General features: G+C 44.3%; 1 protein-coding gene across 1 annotated transcript in view; it reads right to left on the bottom strand.

Moving 5' to 3' along the window:
- RNF217 (ring finger protein 217) overlaps window positions 1-17,959 on the bottom strand; it is a 54,320-nt gene extending 36,361 nt beyond the window's left edge. The window contains exon 1 of the mRNA XM_079298408.1: window positions 16,988-17,959. Within this exon, the coding sequence (XP_079154534.1) occupies window positions 16,988-17,626 (639 nt within the window). The 5' untranslated portion in view covers window positions 17,627-17,959. The remainder of the gene's footprint in view (window positions 1-16,987) is intronic.
- Window positions 17,960-18,344: the final 385 nt, after the last annotated feature.

Below are 18,344 nucleotides of genomic sequence, written 5' to 3'. Positions count from 1 at the left end.
ATATAAATGTCATGCAAGTAAGAATGTCTTTTTCCTCACACCAGCTTGACTGACCTCAAAGCACAGCTCCTAGTGATTATGAGTGCCAAAAGTGAGCTCACAAATCACTGCAGAAAGTGATCACGTATGAGAAGTCCCCAAGAACTTGGCTGGGATCATTCTGAAGGGCTCTAATAGTACCAGAAAAGGAAAAACTGTCAACACAGTTTGTCTATCTTCACCACTACATTATTCTCTCTCATCGCATGGCTTCTAGACTCATAAAAGTTGTAATAACCCTCTACTCCTCAAAAACATTTCTATGAAAGAGTATCAGCTTGTACACACTTTTGTCAGCAAGGTGGAAATCACTTCATCACACACAGAGGGGAAAAAAAAAAAAAAAGCAACTATTGATCAAAGTGAATAAATCCTAGGAGTAACAGGTAGTTAGCTCATGCTGATCAGCTGCTAGGGAGATATGTGCCAGGAGGGATCACATCCCAGGCACAGCAAATAGAGAGAGCAAGCAGAGCCCTGCAGCCTGCAAGCACCCAGCCTCTCCTCTGCCCTGCTGCCTCTGTCCCTTGTGTCTTTTCTGGTCTCTGTGCCAGGATTCCTACACACCACACTGGTCTCATTCCTCACCAAGCCAGACAGTCAGCCCTCATCCTCCTCATCAGAAGCCTCACTGCATGTCCACTGGAATGCAGGCTGCCTTTGGGGACCGTCCTGTGGCACAGCATCCAAAAACAAGGTGCCCTGTCCCATGCAATGTAATCCACCACAGCATATTACCTGCGTACATTTGTAAACATGAAGACAGACATCCTGCAATACTGAGTCCCTCAGTCACTGAAACACCAAAGATTTTTATGAAATAATCTACATGTGATTTGTTGGGGTGGGGGGCTGTGTGGGGTTTTCCCCTTTTTTTTTGTTTGTTTTGTATTTTTAATCACAGAAGCAACCAACTAAGTAGGCTTCTCCAAAGTTCATGCTTAGAATTCCTCGAACTATCTAGGATTACTTACTAGGATTTCCCCCATAAAATAAAGTAGGAGGGAACATCTCCATCTGGAAGAAACCAAGGAAATCTAGAAGTCTGTGTTGGGATTCTTCAATTCTAGCACCAGACAAATTGCACCTTATCAAAACTGCAATTATCAAAAATGATAATTTTAGTAAATTAAAAATACACTTCTCAAATTCACAAGGGACTTCACATGATTTTCCTCCTTAGCTATGACAGCAGACAAATATCTTAGGATGAAAGATCTTGGATTCACATCTAACTATCACAGAACACAAGTACTTTTAAGAGACCCTTGGAAAGACCCATTAAACTGCAAATTTGAGTGCAATACAGCAAAGAAGACCTGGCCAACTTTCAGAAACTGCTTGAGATATAACCACAAAAGTGGAACAAAAAAAAGGACAAAAAAGTTCACATCAGTAGACCAGAACTTTTACTTAGCCTCCTCTAAAGATGCGAGCACCATAATTCTACCTATATTCTAGAAACTTTACAATTACTGAGGGGTGCAAATTTGGAGAGCAGAGAGGACCTGAGAGCAGGAGTTCAAACACAGAAATCCAAAAGAAAACATGAAAGGAGAGAGAAGTTATGTAAAATGTAAATATTTCCACTTTCATTATCTGACTTGTAATTTAGGTTTAGTATGAGAGTTTAATTATCATCATATTCATATTATTACCATAATCAGTGCAATTCAGGTTCAAGGAAATTTCAACAATCAGGTACCATTTCCCCAAACTCAGCTTTTGTGGGAAAAAAAAAAAAAAAAAAAAGAAATTTTACAAGTTTGCAGCTAGTTTCACATGAAACAATACCAAAAAGCAACATGTTTTTCCCAAAGAGTTAAGGCAAAACTGGTTTTTAAAGTAGCTTGATCTAGAGCCACAGTTAGGCATGATTCCAAGGATTTTTCACTGTGGTCACAATAGGACAAGTATGACTGAACTGCTCTTCTAATTCTGGTTTTCCACTTAAAAAAACAAACCAAACCAAACCAAACCAAAACCAAATCTAGGAGCAATTTCTTGTTTGCTTGGGTTTGCACCATGGAGTATTACCACAACTAATTTATCTCTTGTACAACCAAAGACATGGCATAAGCAGATAATTTCAGTAAAAACTAAACCACCGAAGAACAATTTCTAAAATGTGAATAAGAAGCGAGGAAAAGTATGCCAAAGCAACACTAAATTTCTTAATATCATGTGATGTGTTTGGTAAGCTAGGTAGTGAGAGCTTGTCTGTTATTAAAAAAGCCCCTTATTTTCTGGTCTCATTAGTGCAGCCCTACCTGCCCAGCTGTATTAGTCACTTCCTGCACAAGCATTTGGACACCTACATGGCATCAAAACACCTCTTAGTTCATTGAACACCATATATAGGGTTAACTGAAACATTAAAGCTACAATTGGTGCAAACCTGTCTCCTGTGACATCACACACAGGAACTCTACTGCTTCAGAAAGATTAGATCTTCTTCCCTCCACCCCCAGCCAAATTCCGTTCAAAGAGAGGAGGAGGAAAAAAGGGAAGGAAAAGCAGATAAATGAAGTCTTAATCTCATGGTTACTCCATTCTCTTCTCCTTATTTACAGAGCTAGACAGGTTAGAAAAGGGAGAACAAAATCTATCTCTTCTGCTACTTCAAAGAGATGGGAGGGTGTATTCCAAAACCTTTGGTAAAAACCAGTGCAACAGTAACATAAGTACTACACACTTTTATACTTCCAAATCTTACAACTGTTCCACTTTGCCATCAAACCCATTCATATAATAGAAGCACAAAGCTATTGAGCTCTGTCTTCAAAACCAGTGTGCTAGAACCACAGGTGAGTAAGAGTAACATAGCCCAGAATTTCTGCAAGGCACAAGTAACAAGGCTTCCCATGATCATTCACTGCTTTGAACATAGTTCAGTCCCCTCTCTAGTGACATACTGCGTAGCACATAGGATGCAGGAACAGAGAAGCCAGCTGTAAATTATGTGTCATGAAGGTTCAACCTTGTCTTAAGTGTCTTAGCTGAACAAAACAGTGACAACAGCAGAGCCAAGCATGGACAGCTCTCAAGGAAATCTACTACCTGCTCTAAAGCAGTTCATCAGACAAAAGGATGTGACATAATTACAAAGATCCTCCTGCAAGGAAGTGTATCCCCTGGTCAATTAAACATTGCCAGGAAGAAAAACAAAACCACTTCAAGACAACAGAAATAAGAGAAGTTGTCAATTGAGTAAATTTCACTTGAACGAACAATCACTCATGAACAATCTATAATGTGACCAAGTTTGTCTTCAATTCTATAAAACTTTTCAGAATGCTACAAACACTTCAAAAAACTCCTGACAGTGGAAAGAAAACTTATCCAGGAAGGGGAAGAGGAAAGACAGCAAAAGTTGGAAGTTGGTGAGAACAGAGGTCACTCTCCAGGTTCTTTACACAGCACTTACTAGATAAGCATATATCTTTTGAAGAAGCTCAACTTCCTGCCATTAAGATTTTATAGCCTGCTCAAAATATGTATCAGCAAGCCATTTACTTCTTTTATTACTTGGGCATTACATTGAATTTTTCAGGTGCTTCAACAGACCATTACACAAGATTATGTGATTTATTATTACAAATAAAATAAATCTGATTATTACTATCTGATGCATTCCAGAGAGAGTTCTCATCAGTTTTTCCACCATGGCTTACATATATGAAGAAGTCCATTAAAACCATACAACTCTCAGAAATATTTTCAATGTTTCAACACCTATTGGTGTCAACATATATCAGTTTTCATGCTTATGCAAGGTTTATTCAAATCCAGAAGTGGGCCTGTTGTGATCCAACTGGTGCTCATACTGATTGCAGAGGCAAAATTTGCATCTATCAGTGGTTCCATTACATTTGTCTTTCCAGACAGACTTCACAGGTGAACTCAGAGACACAAAGGATATAACCCTGCAGGAGACCAGTTTGGTCTGGTATAAACCTAACTTAACAAGAACTGAATAAAAAAGAATTCTTTCACACTGTGGTCTTCAAAGGTGCAAACACACACAGAACATTAAAAACATAAGGCATGTATGCATGGCCTTTACTTCTCTGCAAGATTTATTGATTTGTGGATCTAGTTTCTACATAAAGCAGCTATAAAGAGCACAACAGCTTCAACAAGTTTGTCTAGACAGCTTGCAGATGTATTTAGTGATCAGTACAGAAACTCAGTGTTTATTGCATCTCAGCAGCAAAGCCCTCCCCTCCCTACGTGCACCAGGCCAGGCACGCAGCCAGGATTTCACCATAATCCCCAACAAACCACCTCACAAGCACCCTGAGCTTCCAAAGGACTAACAGGCAGCCAAGCACTCCAAGAATGCCAAGATCCTTCCACCACACTTGACAGATATTGGTACTAAAAACCAGAAGGAAAAAACAGAGAAAACAACAACTTAAGAATGAGATCTCAGGAGATAAATCCAGAATAATACTTGAGCCTGTCAACTGAAACACACAGCTAAACTACAGACTAACAGAAAGACAAGGACATTCAACAACCAGTTACTTCCTTCCAGCAATTTACAGTGAATTTGCCCAGGTGGTAACAGTTAGTTTCACAAAAAAAAAAAAATCTTTTCCAAAACAGACCCCACGCCCAAACCACATGATTTCAGAGATTGTTTTTCAATGTTACATAGCTCTTCCACCTTAACCATCTGTTCTGTTCATTGTTTTAATGTAAAAGCAATCAGTGGAAACTAAAACAATCACTGGTCTTAGCTAAATGTTCTCTCTCACAAGCTTCTTTATACAACAGCGTGCATGAATTCCCTTGGAGAGTTATTTCACAAAGGCATGCTCTATAGCCTAGGTCAACTCGGGTAACACCAATGCAGTCACTCCTCTGCCAGCAGAGGGAAGGAATTGCTTGGAAATTGCTCTGATTCAGCCAGAAGAGTCTAATCAGAAACTCTCAAAAACAGAGTTTTGAAATTTGAGAGCTATTTCTCCAAAAACCAGTGTGAGATGCTTGACTTTACCTTTCATACAAACAAAACAGATATAGAGCACTGTTTGAAGCGTGCTGAAAGCAGGTACACATTGGGCATTACAAACTATTTTAATGTTTTCAATGGTCAAGAAAAAAGTAACACAGGACAATAAAAATCTTCTACTGTTTCCTCATTGGACTCCAGCTTCTCAACAGAGTGCACTGAGAAGCACGGGCAGCCTTACCACCCAGCTGGGCCAAATTCAGCACACACAGTGGCACACCACATGGCAAGCCTTTGTGTGAAGTGCTGGCCTTGCAAACCGCTCTGACACTACGCCTTTCTTCCCAATTTCAGAGACTGGAAAGATGCTCCCAAATCCCTCTCTCCGATAGAGGCTCATATTGATTTCTAGCCTGACTTAATTCACTGCAATTTTAGAGTTTTTTATGTTGTGCCAAAAATTCTTTACTAGTGTCTACCCAAATTACACCCTCTTGCATTTAGACACAACAGTAATTTCTTCTCCCAGTTCTCCTTATGCTCAAGTAAAGAGGCCTGCATCTGCACAACACTGTTTTTCTCCTTGCAGTCCTTCTTGGGTCTATTTTTCTTAAACCCGATTTATTGGGTTTACATGGCCTGGTTTATGGGCAGTAGTGGGGTGAGGATTACAGGGGTGGCCTCTGTGAGAAGCTGCCAGAAGCTTCCTCCGTGTCCAGGAGAGCCAATCCCTGGTGACTCTAAAGATGGACATGCCACTTGCCAAGGCTGGGCCATTCAGAAATGGTGGCATTACCTCTGGGGCAACAATTTAAAACAAAAGAAAAAGGAGTTTCTGGAGTGACATGAGTACCACAGCAATGCAGAAATCCACCTACAGCCCACGAAGGAGTGCAGGAGCAGGGGGATGCCTGAGAGGAGGCTGTGACCTGGTGGTAGACCCATGGAGAGAGGGACCCACACCGGAGCAGCTTGAGGAGGACTGCTGCCTGTGAGATGGACTCACCTTGGAGAAGTTTGCAGAGAACTGTCTCCAGTGGGAAGGACCCCACGGTGCAGCAGGGGAACGACTCCTCTCCCTGAGCACCAGGAGAAATTCCTGATGTGATGAACAGACCATAACCCCCATTTCTTGTCTCCTGGGGTAGGAGGTTGAGCTGGGAAGGAGGGAGGGTAGGGAGGTGTTTTTAAGGGTTTATTTTACTTCTCATTATCTTGCTCTGATTTTGTTAGCAATAAATTTAATTAATATCCCCAGTCTGATTCAGTTTATCCCATGGTGGTGTTGTGTTTGGTGAGTGATCTCTCTCTGTCCTTATCTCACCCCATGAACACCTCGTACTTTCTCCCTCCTGTCCAGCTGCAGAGAGGAGACAGAGAGAGGCTTTGGTGGGTGTCTGGCATCTGGGCAGCATCAACCAACTACAGCTGAGATTCCAAACAAAGCCTCACCAGATATAAGTGCCTCACTGCTCTCCCCTCTGTACTAGAGCCTCAAATTGCATTCAGGTTTTTAGTGGTTTCATCATTATGAGCTGTTTGCATCATCTGCCATCATTCACTCAGATATTCTGTCTCCTACTAACATTCCAACAGCTGGACAAGCTCATACTTGAAAAATAAAAATAATCAAAAACCTCTTCCTTGCTCCTTCTTTTCACCATAAGGATAGATAAAATTCTTCTACATGGAAACTTGATGCAGAAACAAAATGATAAGCTAGTATCAGCAAACTTATCATCTGGTGCCACTTCATTACTGATGCAACGAAACAGGAGCCTTCTGCTCTCCACTCCCTTCTCCAAACATCTCAGAGCTGCCCACCAAAAAAACATGTTTCTAGCCTGTGAAAACTGTAGTCACAACCCAGTGCACATGCTAGAACTTTTCTTAAAATCTAGATTAATTTTAAAAAGAAGCTTAAAATTTTTATGGGTCAAAACCAGTACACATACAGAAACAAAAAGAGTGGAAAAGAATATGCTGGAATAGTCATTATTTTGGTTGTCTTCTTCAATAGAAATTTTAGGGTTTTTACTTATACCAAGAGACTGTATGATCAAGCTCAAAAGAACCTTCATTGTCAAAATCTAATTATGCATACCAGCTCTTCCATGACAGTGTTGTACCTTGCTCTGTTGTGCGTTTTTAAATGTCATATTTAATACCAATGTGCACTTTCTGTCTGCAGAAAAAGACCTCTAACAAAATAAAACACCAAAAAACTTAACACCCCTATTTCCGCCCACCAAAAAAAAAAAAAAAAACCCCAACAAAACATAACACAGCCCACAGGATGAAACCTCTAAATTCTTTTAGAATTTTAAGTTCTGCATCTTTTGACTTGTTACTCAAATGGATTAGGAACAACAAGAAACTTCCTTTGAGAGCTCTCTGGTGCAGAAAAAAATTCCTCTCAAGAAAATAACGATCATACTTGGCATTGCCTGGCTGCAGCAAACTAAAGCTGTTGAAACAAGCAAGATCAGAAGACAGGTTCCTCATCTGCAACAATGTTCACATAAAAAACTTCATCTGTAAGACTATCTTTGGAATAATCTATGTTACAAAACACACAAGATACTTTAGAATTCAGCTAGTTGAAAGCTCATATTTAATGATGTCACAGGCGATAGAGACAAGACCAGTGGGTACCAGCCTGGGCTTGACTGGGCACCTCAGTGCTGTGAGCAGCTTGCAGGGGCTGCCTGGACCCTGCCTGCCCAAGAGCTGCGGGTGCAGATGCACCTTCAGGCACTGCATAAGCTGTAACTTCCGTCTGGATTGTGAAAGAGGAAATGATGCAGCTAATGGACCAAACTGCAGTTTTGATTTCATACAGCCCCAACGAAAACCCCCATCTGTCACCTTTGTGAACATGCAATTTTCAAATGTTTTGGTTTGACAGGCTGCCACAGTTGCCAAAATAAACAGCTCAGCTTAGCACTTTACTCAGTACCACCTTGGGGTGAAATAAACACTTGCATATTGTGCATAACACAATGAAAAACTAATTATAAGAATAAAAGAAGCAAAAAATGACTGTGAAAGGTTACTTTTTTAAAACAGATCTTTTTTTCTGATGATGGGTCAAATGATGCACAAATAGTAGGGAACAAGTAGCAGACTGGGGTAAGCAGCAGTGCTAGCTGAAATCACTCTATGCCATCAGCTTTAGACAAGTTTCCTTTTTGTGACATGGAGAGAAAATAGAATGAGATCCAGAACTCATTTTAGATCCTCAATTTACCAGAAGTGATAGCCTGGTCTTGTCTGACTACCTGTCATTGCTTGGGTGAGGTTCCCATGAAGCATTACACTCTGGGATAATTCAGATAGGATTTGATGAGTTGCTTTCACTGAAAGAACAACAAATCAAGCCTTGACATGAAATACCTACTTTGCTGAGACAAAAGCACTCAGTGATGTCCATCAGTAACTGCTGCAACTCACTGTAAGAAAGATTTATATCTTACTGACTGGGAAGATGCTAGTAATTTAAAATAAACTTAGAACTCCAAATAATGCCTTGAAAGAATGGATATCTTCAGAAGTTTGAAAATTACTCTTTAAGTATTACCAAGAAATACAACAAAAGGCTGAATTTACTTTCCATTACACAAATGAGTGAAAATTTCTGAATCTGCTTAGTTTCCACTGCCCTTATGTAAGCGAAATGGGGACCACCAGATATGTGAATACTTCGAAATATCCAGATTTTAATACTTTTAACACTTTGGCCACTTAATTCTAGGTGGACCTGTATATGCCAATATGCACAAGTGTCTAACAGCAACAACACTTAGACTGAACTCCAGTACTTCACAACTCATTTTCTGCCCTAACCTCCATATGGATTAGTTCATCACAAAAAAACATTAACATGCACATTTTATAGCTGGTATGCAACACTAGGCATCTAAATATTGTGGGCTATCTTTGCTCTGTTGCAGATCCATCCACTCCAAAAAACTCTGAATTTGCACATTCTTTCCCATTTTTAACCTGCATGCTAATGCCATAAAGTTAACTAAACAGTTTTCAAGCTATTGCACAACTGAACAGCATATGCACGTGAAGAAGCACTGAGCAATTTATAAGCTTGCTCCTTTGAGACTTTTAAGTGGACAAATTTTACCCAGCACTGCACAGGTGCACTGGAATGGAAATGCTTAAGAGGTCCTCTCCTCAGTTAACACTCCTAGTGAGCAACATTAAAGTGGCTGAAAGGTTAAGAAGCCCTTCCCCATCATTTCTCTGCCCCCCTACAGCAGCAATAGTATTGACTATAGTGAAGGACTTCCTTTTGCTTCAGCAGGGAAGTGGCACTTCACAGGCACTCTGTAATTGTGTCACAGATGGAATGCCTTACCTACCTACTCCACCCACCCTGCTGCCAATGGGGTATAGAAGTCTTCCAGCAGCTCAGTAAAACACTAACCCATTATTTTCCTGGAAGTTTTATACTTTAAACTGTGTTTAGAATCCTTACTGTTTTTTTTTTTTTTTCTTTTTTAAGGCCAGGTTTATTTCCTGCCTGCCTCCATCTGACCGGAAAACAGAAAAAAAGCTAGTCTCATTTCACTTTCTGGCCACCTTTACCAGAATAACTGGCCAGTATTCAGCTGCAGCTTTAAATAGAGGCTAAGGATCCACCCTACGTGGAGGCCACCAGTCTTCACAATTCCCTTTTGTTTTGTGAAAACTTACCCTCAGCAAGTCCACCTCCTGGAGCAAACCAATTCCTACATGATCATCTTGCCCTTCCCATCCCAGCAATCTTCTTCTCCCTTTTCTTCCTTCCTTGTATTGTGTGAAAAACCCACAGAGCCACGTCACAGCTGAAACAGTTTGTATAGGACTTCCCTTTCCTACAAGCTAAAGGGACAGTCACTCAGATCCCCATCCCACACCCCCAAGCTGATACACCACCATTCCTACAAGACCAGGAAGCCAAACCAAGTAAACTAGAGAGGTACCTGCCTTTGCTGCTGTCCATATCATATTAGTGGTAGAACACAATACACAATGGCATCAAGATGACTAAGCTTGAGAAAATAAAACTTTGCCCCTTCTATTTTCCAGTACAAAATCTTATATGGTTTGTGCTGTACTTAATAAAAACATCACTGGGGAAAATGAGTGCTGTGCAGTCTACTTAGCTAGCTCATAAGGAAATGGAAGTGTGATAGACTTTGAAATCTCTTTATCTTTTCATGGAATTCTAATCCACAAACTGCACAGCCTTTCTCACAACAAAGTAAATGAGAGCAACAGCACATCCCAACAAGGCTGCCAATGAAAAAAATATATCAATCTCAAATCAAAGCAGTAAAGTAGCATCTAAGGCAGATGTGGACTTGAACACAGAATCTAAGCCATTTCAGTTTTAATTCCAAATCTGGCCTAAACTACTGTTAAACTTCCGACCTTCCGCATTGAAATCCATAAAATTTTCTTCTCAGTAAAGTCTTGAATTTTTCATTCTAATTTTTAACTTCCAATAAAATCAATTTCTTTGCCTTACCAAAAGCTTTTCAAGTACTTAAAAATGGACTCAAAAATTAAATAGCCTCTTAACCACTGTGCAAATTTGTCACTTTTTATAGTATAGAAAAAGCATTATTTTCTTAATAAAACCCTATAGACAAGGACTTTTTTACTTTTAAGATATAATTCATCAAGAAAGTATTTTATAGAAAGAGAAACATAAGCACGAACAGATAAAGCATACAGAAAGATAAACCTAGGTGGGTAAGTAATGCCCTTCTCCAGGGGGAAGCCTCCAGTTTGAATTCTTTTAAAGAAATTACATCCCTTACAACTCTTAATCATTTTGACAATGTACTGACATCCTGGCCATTTAAAATACAGACTTTCCTCAAGCCTGGCTGGTTTAGACAGCAGGAAGCAAGATATTTGTACAAGAAGAAAAGAGGAATGAAGGGCCAAGAGGCCCCAGATCAGTTGGAAGAACAGTTGTTCTGGGTGGAGAAGCAGGAATGGGGCAGAGGTGAGCTGAAGGCCTTCCCAACACTCATTTAACTCCTTCATTTCTTTTTGTTTGGGCAACTAAACACCAACAGTTCAGTTTTGTACTCATTTAATTTTACATGCCCTGGAGTGAGTCCATACCTGTGCCTGGTAGCTCCTGTGAACAGCTGGTGGGAGCAGGGGGAGGGAAGGCATGCAGCAGATGATCTCCTAATGGCTCAGCCTGTCTGTGGTCCCCAATGCCAACATCACCCACAGCCCAGCCAGGTGCAGCACACCGGCTGGGAGAGACAGCTAACAAGGAGGGCTTCTGCTTCACAGAAATTACACATTTTCAAAATTAGGTTCAGCCCCAGCTAAAACAAAACCCGTTCGTCATCTGCCGCTGCAATTTCCCATCCATAGGAAGACCTCACACTTCAAAATCAACTTCACTACCAACATCAGCAAACTCATGATATCACTGTAGCAACCACCATTTACCCTTACCACTCACTACCAACATCAACCACTTCGTGATGCCATTTATCCTCCCCTCAGGAACTCAGGCCTTTTTCCATCTGCAAAACCCCTCCTGCAACTGTTCAAAGGTGACACCATCTTTTCCACTCTTAGCATCTTGTATCCCAGAGTTTTACTGGAAATGTTCTCAGCTGTAAAGAACAGCCACTCTCTAATGCTTCAATTCGTAACAGCATGGCTAAGAAAGGACAGCCACAATTCCAGCTCTACACCTGGCAAAGACTTATCCAAAAAAGAGGAAATCATAGCTAGCCACATGGAGTAAGCTTGAAGCTACTTCAGCACAGAGAATGAACATACCACATGCAGTGCTCATGTGCTGACACAGCACCTAGGCCTACACACACTAGGATAACTAAGCAGTATTATCATTTAAGAACATTGCTCAAAGCCATTTTTCTTTAAAACTATTTCGAAGCATTTTCATCGATGCTGGATTTTGTAAACTGTCCGAAACTTGGCACGAACTGGATTCACCAAGAAAGATTCAAGATAGACTAAAAATCTGCCATGTATCTTGTCAACTTGAAAGACTAACTCTTACAATCTTAGAGACCCTTAGGCAGATGCCACAGTTCAGGATTAATTTTGACACTAGAACTGCATACAACCTCAGGAGAACACGACAGACTTTCAGAAGCTGCTTGCTGAAAATGACATTGTTTAGGTGCTCCTGCAGCTTACAGGCTGCTTTCACTGGATGGACCAAGTGTATCTGCCTTCTCCTCCACCCCCTCGGGAACACAGCCAGCTTACAGTAGCTGAGGCTGCTGATTTGGTTCAGAAAGCAGGTAAACCAGCAGGTTATTTTCTCCTCCTGCACCTCTCTTCCTCCTTTGGGAACTTCTGCATTCTTGCAATGTCACCAGAGGGGTGGTCAGTCACCCTGCCATCACATCCTGGTAGGCAGTTTGAAGCCGTCCCAGCAACTCGGTAGCTGGTGTTAGAGCAAAGTTTTAGAATTATTATCTTGCAAGCACAGAGCAGCTTCTGCACTGAATGACAGTGGCCTTTCTGAGCTCTGGTTTGACTCAGGGCACAAGCAGCTCATTAACCATCAGATGATTCAGCACTTGGTGCCTACATTTCTGCTGGCTGGTTTTCATCAGCAGACTACAGCTTTGAAGATGTATCATTTATATGATACCATCAGACACCTGATGAGACACAGGTGTCAAGGCCCTCCAGCTCCAAGCCAGTACTAGTTTTATGTGATGCAGACTGCTCCTAAACTTTTCACTATACAGCTTTATAATCACATTCCCCACAAAAATCCTGACTGTAACAGTCAGCAGCTTTTTTCCTCCAGCTCTTTCAGGAAGAAATCATGCAGAGAAAAGGAAAGAGTCAAAACCAAGATCTTAGGTCACAGAAAGACTGAGGTCCTGAGCAGAAGGAGGATGATCTCATGCTCAGAAGAAAGCAGGATTCTTGTCCCACCAAAGCTAACCATGCATGAAACACTGTCAGATGCAGTCCCTCCCCACCCCCAACCATCCATTCTGATTTACTCATGGCTACTAATCTCATTAGAGTTCCTATAATTAAAGCACCATAAAATCTGATGAATAATACAGTATGGTGCTTAAATTAACTCACCCAAAGTCTTTTACTGTAAGAATGACTACTCCAACAGAGTTACAAGATTTACAAAATAAAGCATCACTAATGAACACAGGATCAAAACTGGATTATCAAGTTTCCCTATTTGCATGTAGAAAAAGCAGGCACTGAGGTTTCTATAAAATTTTTGCAGCCATTTTATAGGAAAAGTGAAATGTTCTCTCTGATGTAAAAATACAAGCAGCCCAGAGTGGTTAGGAAGTGAATCACTTTTTTAGCAAACCTGAGTATGCAGTTTCTGAAATAACCTGGGTTTGGTGCCATGTATAATGGAGAGAAAGATGGGAAGTGAAGGAGATACGGATGTAATATTACACCTCTGAGATTAAGTGTCCTGGTTCTTGCTTCCCTGTCCCATGTTTGTACTCTGGATGACAGAGTGCAGAAACCCACAGCTCCCAGCTGAATGAGAAATGGTTCTTCCACACTTTTGATCCCAGCCTCACTCAACACATACCTGACAGTCCATGGAGGGAGAACACTGGCCTTTCAGACAATCACACTCTTCAACCTCATCCATTAAGCATAACAAACAACAGCTCTGGGTTGCATCAGCTCCTGGAGACAGGGCTTGTTGGGACCTGACTCAGGCTCTGTGGGATCCACACCAGATGCCTGACCTGTGAAAGCCACCACACCACATCATGAGCTGCAGAATCCACAGCCTCTTCCACAACAACCCATCATCCATATCTATCAATTACCATATCATCAATTTCTTTGAATCTAAATAATCACAGAAATTTTTTGTGAATGATAGATCAATTGGTCATAGTCAAAGCTCCGAGTGCTCCATGACTACTAGGATGTGAGACAGAATAGCTAAATTGAGGCACAAGTAAAGTCATGCAATTTCCCAAAGTCAGGCTCCAGATCAGCCTGGGCATTCCAGGCTTGCCTGCTAAGCTTCTGCTCCAGTCACTAAATCTTTGAAAGGGATTATGCAGCAAGGTGCCAGTGATAAGAAAGTCTGGACTTGACCTCTAAGGAACTTCAGATGTTATGTTACCCTCATTTTCCAGCATGCTGGTAACATGATGAGCAAAACTGCTGCAATTGGAGTATTTTCATCTGGCATTCCTTTTAAGAATGCCTAAAACTTCAGTTGATTTTCTTATCTATAAAAGGGCTCAAAGGCAGAAGTTCTGATGCTCTTATATATTCGCATAGAAGAAAGCAGGGTGCATTAACAGAGTTTTTACCTTGCTACTCCATTAAACATCATTTCAGGAATCACAATGAAGGCCATCACGAAGAATACAGCCTTCTTAACTGAGAGAACACACACAGACATCAAAGGCAACACAAATTATTTTAAGTGCTATACTTCTGCCAACATATTCCACATTTTCAGCATGAGAGACCACTCCTCCAGAGATGTAGAGTCAGCCAGTGCAGAGATTACTATTTCTCTGACAAGAAAACCAGCTCTAAACTATGCACAATGCTGCTTGGGGTTTTCTTTTTCAATTGCCTTTTGTTTGTCTTCAATTTCAGGTACATTCTTAAATCAGGCTAATCATATCCAAAAGTTAGATCTGAAATTTTCAAACATACTCAGCTTTTCAGCACTTATCCTTTTGAGTTTCTCATAAATTTTCTTTTTAACTTTCTACAAAAAAATGCAGTCTCAAAGACAAAAGGTAACGATTTCTAACCTATACTGGGTTTTCACTCATCCTTTCCAGAAATTCTTCTAATGTAACAGACATGAAGATGCCTTTCTCTCTCCCCAGGATGACTCACAGGGTCCTTTCACAGCACAAAGGAAAAACAGATCAGTTCTTGTTCTTGTTGAAAAAATATCACTTTCTTGTCCTTTGCAAAAAGAAGGATAAGGGAAGAACACATTGGACTGATATTTGTTTTATTTTGTTTCAATTTTCCTTAACAAATTGATCAAAAAACTAAAATTCTGCCTGGTCATGAAAGCATCTGTAACAACATGTCCACAGAAGTGCTCTGGGAATCTCACTCCTCAAGATGAGTATCCCTGCCCCACCTTTAACATACAGGAGTGAGTACCCATATGGCACATAGCCATATGGATACCTCTCAACAGCTGCTGGGATCAGCTTTGCAGGTGCTTAGCAATAGTAGTGGCTTCCTTGAAGGCCATCCCTGCATGCACAGCCAACCCCTGGCCAATGCTAAACCCACTGCGTAGCACATATACCTGCTTCCTAGGCCAGCCACCTATTTCAGCCACCAAGCTACTGCTTCCTTCTCCCAAGAGTCCAGCCTAAATCAGGCAGAAGAATTCTTCAGTATGGCTTTTGATACCAGATCATGTAAACTTCCATCACATCCCTGTAAACTGCAGGTACCTGCACAACATAGGGAAGACCACCCTGACATGACAACACTTGTCAATTTCCAGCTTAAATGAAAGTCAGTACTCTGACACGTGACCTCAAAGCAGCACAAATGTGCACTGACAATACAATCTAAAAACTTAAGTGAGAATTTCCAGTCTATCACTTATCTACAAATCAAATCATTCTGGTCTCTGTGCATGAAGTCTCAAGAAGGCTTATTAAGCGTTTCCAAGTTTCAGTGTTACAGGAAACACACAAAATATAACTCTGACCATCCAATCCATCAGTTCCCAAGTCAAGCCCTTCACTGTTACCTAAACATATCAAAACTACATCATAAAAATGCTACTGAGTTTACTATTAGCCAGAACAAACACTACCAGCACCAGCAAATGCTACATAGGCTACCAGGGCCCAGAGAGGAGAAAACACTTGACTTCTGGTAGCATGTGCAATTTCCAAGCAGTGAAATGTACTCTGGTCAGAACAAGCCTGTCAACTATTTATAGAGTGCAGGGGTAGCTGTAATCATCCATTCCTTCCCTACAGGCACAGCCCAGCAGGAACACAAACTGCCCCAGCAAAGCACCATACCCCAACAGGTGTAAAAATACATTCCACCACCAAACTAGAACTTCTCCACCAAGCACATCCTAAAAGCTTCTGCTGAATAAAACCATAAAGGTGGTAAGCAAAGGGCTTACCTGGTTTTGTTTTCCCCACATACACCATACTTCTCCCATTGTTCATGTTTAGGGTATGCCTACACTAGCAGCAGAAACACACAAATATTCTGTGGTGCTAAATTAACTACTGCAAACATTAGCAAAGACAGAGCTTAGTTATCAAGCTGCTGATTTCAGTCTGAAACAGCAGTTCCGGCTGACAAAACAGTGATGAACTTGTAAGCACCCTATATGCCAGCTATCTGCCCGGGATGAGCAGTTGTGTTTGTCCAGGATAGAAAAATCGTGTTCTCAAATTTTTTCTTCCAACGAAGTTATTGTTTACTGTTGTTAACTGCAACTGTTCACTAACAGTCACACACACGCTATTTTAATCTTGCATAACTGGCGTAGCACCAAACGCGATGTGTCCTGCGAGGAGCAGACGAGCGGCCGCACCAAGGGCCCGAACATCAGCAAGCCCAAGCGGCCGCGGGCAAAGCCCCGGCTCCAGGAGCCGCTCCGGAGGCGGCTCCCCAACTCCGCTCCTTATCGCTCCTTGGCCTCCTCTCAAAAGAAAGCTGGTGCCGCCGGTCAGGTAACAGCAAGAGCTTGACATTTCAAATCGAAAATCCTTGCAAAGACTGGAAGAGCCTGAAAAAGCATTAGTGACCAGCCCGACCAACGCGCAAAGCAGCGCTCCGGGAACGGGCGCTCGCCGCATCCGCAGCCCGCACGCAGGTGGCGGCGGAACGCGCTCCGTACGGGACGGCAAGGCTCCGTCCCGCTCCGCGCCCCCCGGCACAGCCCGGTTCAGTGCCCGAGCAGGCGGCCAGAGCCCCTCGGCACAGCCCGCTGGGAAGTACCTGGGAGCTGAGGTACCGCCGGAGGCACTCCTCGCACACCGCCTTCTTGCAGCAGGACAGGGGCTTGATGGGCTTCTCCTCCAGGCACACGCGGCAGCTCAGCACCAGCAGCGGCCCGAACTCGCCCGCGATCAGCCCTGAGAAGGGCTCGGGCAGCAGGTACAAGTCCACCACCTCGATGCTGCCGCCGGACGACAGCGGGTCGTCGCCCGGCACCACCCCGCGCCGCGCCGGGGGCTGCCCCGCGGCCGGGCCGCCGCGCGGGGAGCCGGGGGCCGCCGCCGGCCGGTCGTTCTCCACGCAGTAGACGGTGCAGTACACGTGCCGCCGGGGGGGGCGGCGGCGGCCGCTGCCTCCCTCCGGCCCCTCCTCCGCCGGGGCCGCCGGCTCCCCCGAGCCCGGCGGCTGCTCCGGCCCGGCCGCCGCCTCCGCCTCCTCTTCGGCCCCTCGCCGCTCGGGGCCGGCGGCGGCCGGCGGCAGCAGCTCCCCGCCGCGCCCCGGACCGGCCGCCCCGCCGCCCGGGACCGCCTCTCGCGGCGAAGGCGGCTCGTCCGGGCCGGGCTCCCGCGGGGCCCCGGCCGGGCTCGGCGGCGCGGCGGCCGCCCGCGGGGCGCTCAGCGAGCTCTGCTGCTCCCCCATCGCCGCCCGCCGCCGCTCCTTCCCATCCAGCCGCCTCCCGGCCCCGCTTCTGCTTCCGGGTCCCGAGCCCCGCCGCGCCGAACCCCGCGCCGCCCGCCCGCCCGCGGGCGCCGGCCGCCGCCGCCCGGCGTCCCCGCCGAGGGGCTGCGGGCGCGGGGGAAGGAGCGGCGGCAGCGGCGGGTGCCGCTCCGCTCAGCGCCGCCCGCGGGGTGCCGGCCCGAGCCCGACCCCCATGCCGGGGAGGACGCGGGCAGCCTCCCCTGGTGCCGCGGGGCAGCGCGCCCGGCCGCGCCCCGCAGCCGCCCCGGCCCGCCCCGCGCGTCACCGCCCTCCGCCCGCGGCGGCCGCCCCGCCGGGCGCGCCCGCCTCCCCCGCCCCGGCCCGGCCTCTCCGCCCCGGCCCGGCCCCGCCCGCGCTGACGCAGCTGCTCGGCTGCGCCCCTCATTCAGCCGTAAACACGGCGGGGCTGCCCGCACGTCGGGCAGCGAGCGGCACCGGCGCCGGTCTGTGCCCTCCGCTCTGTGGCCGGCCCGGCCGCAGAGTAACGTCCTCTCAGTAAATTGTGAGCGTCTGATTAAAAATCATCCCCAAAGGGAAAAAAAACTGTAGTGAGCATCATGAGCTCCACTATGAAAGCCACGCGCTAAACATCAAGGCAATAGAGTGACATTCACAAAGGTGATTGAAACTAGTAATAACAGGAGTATCCACACAGGTC

This window comes from Erithacus rubecula (genome assembly GCF_903797595.1).
Source record: "Erithacus rubecula genome assembly, chromosome: 2".
In the NCBI taxonomy this organism is placed as follows: Eukaryota; Metazoa; Chordata; class Aves; order Passeriformes; family Muscicapidae; genus Erithacus; species Erithacus rubecula.
This window is presented reverse-complemented; position numbering and strand designations above follow the sequence as displayed.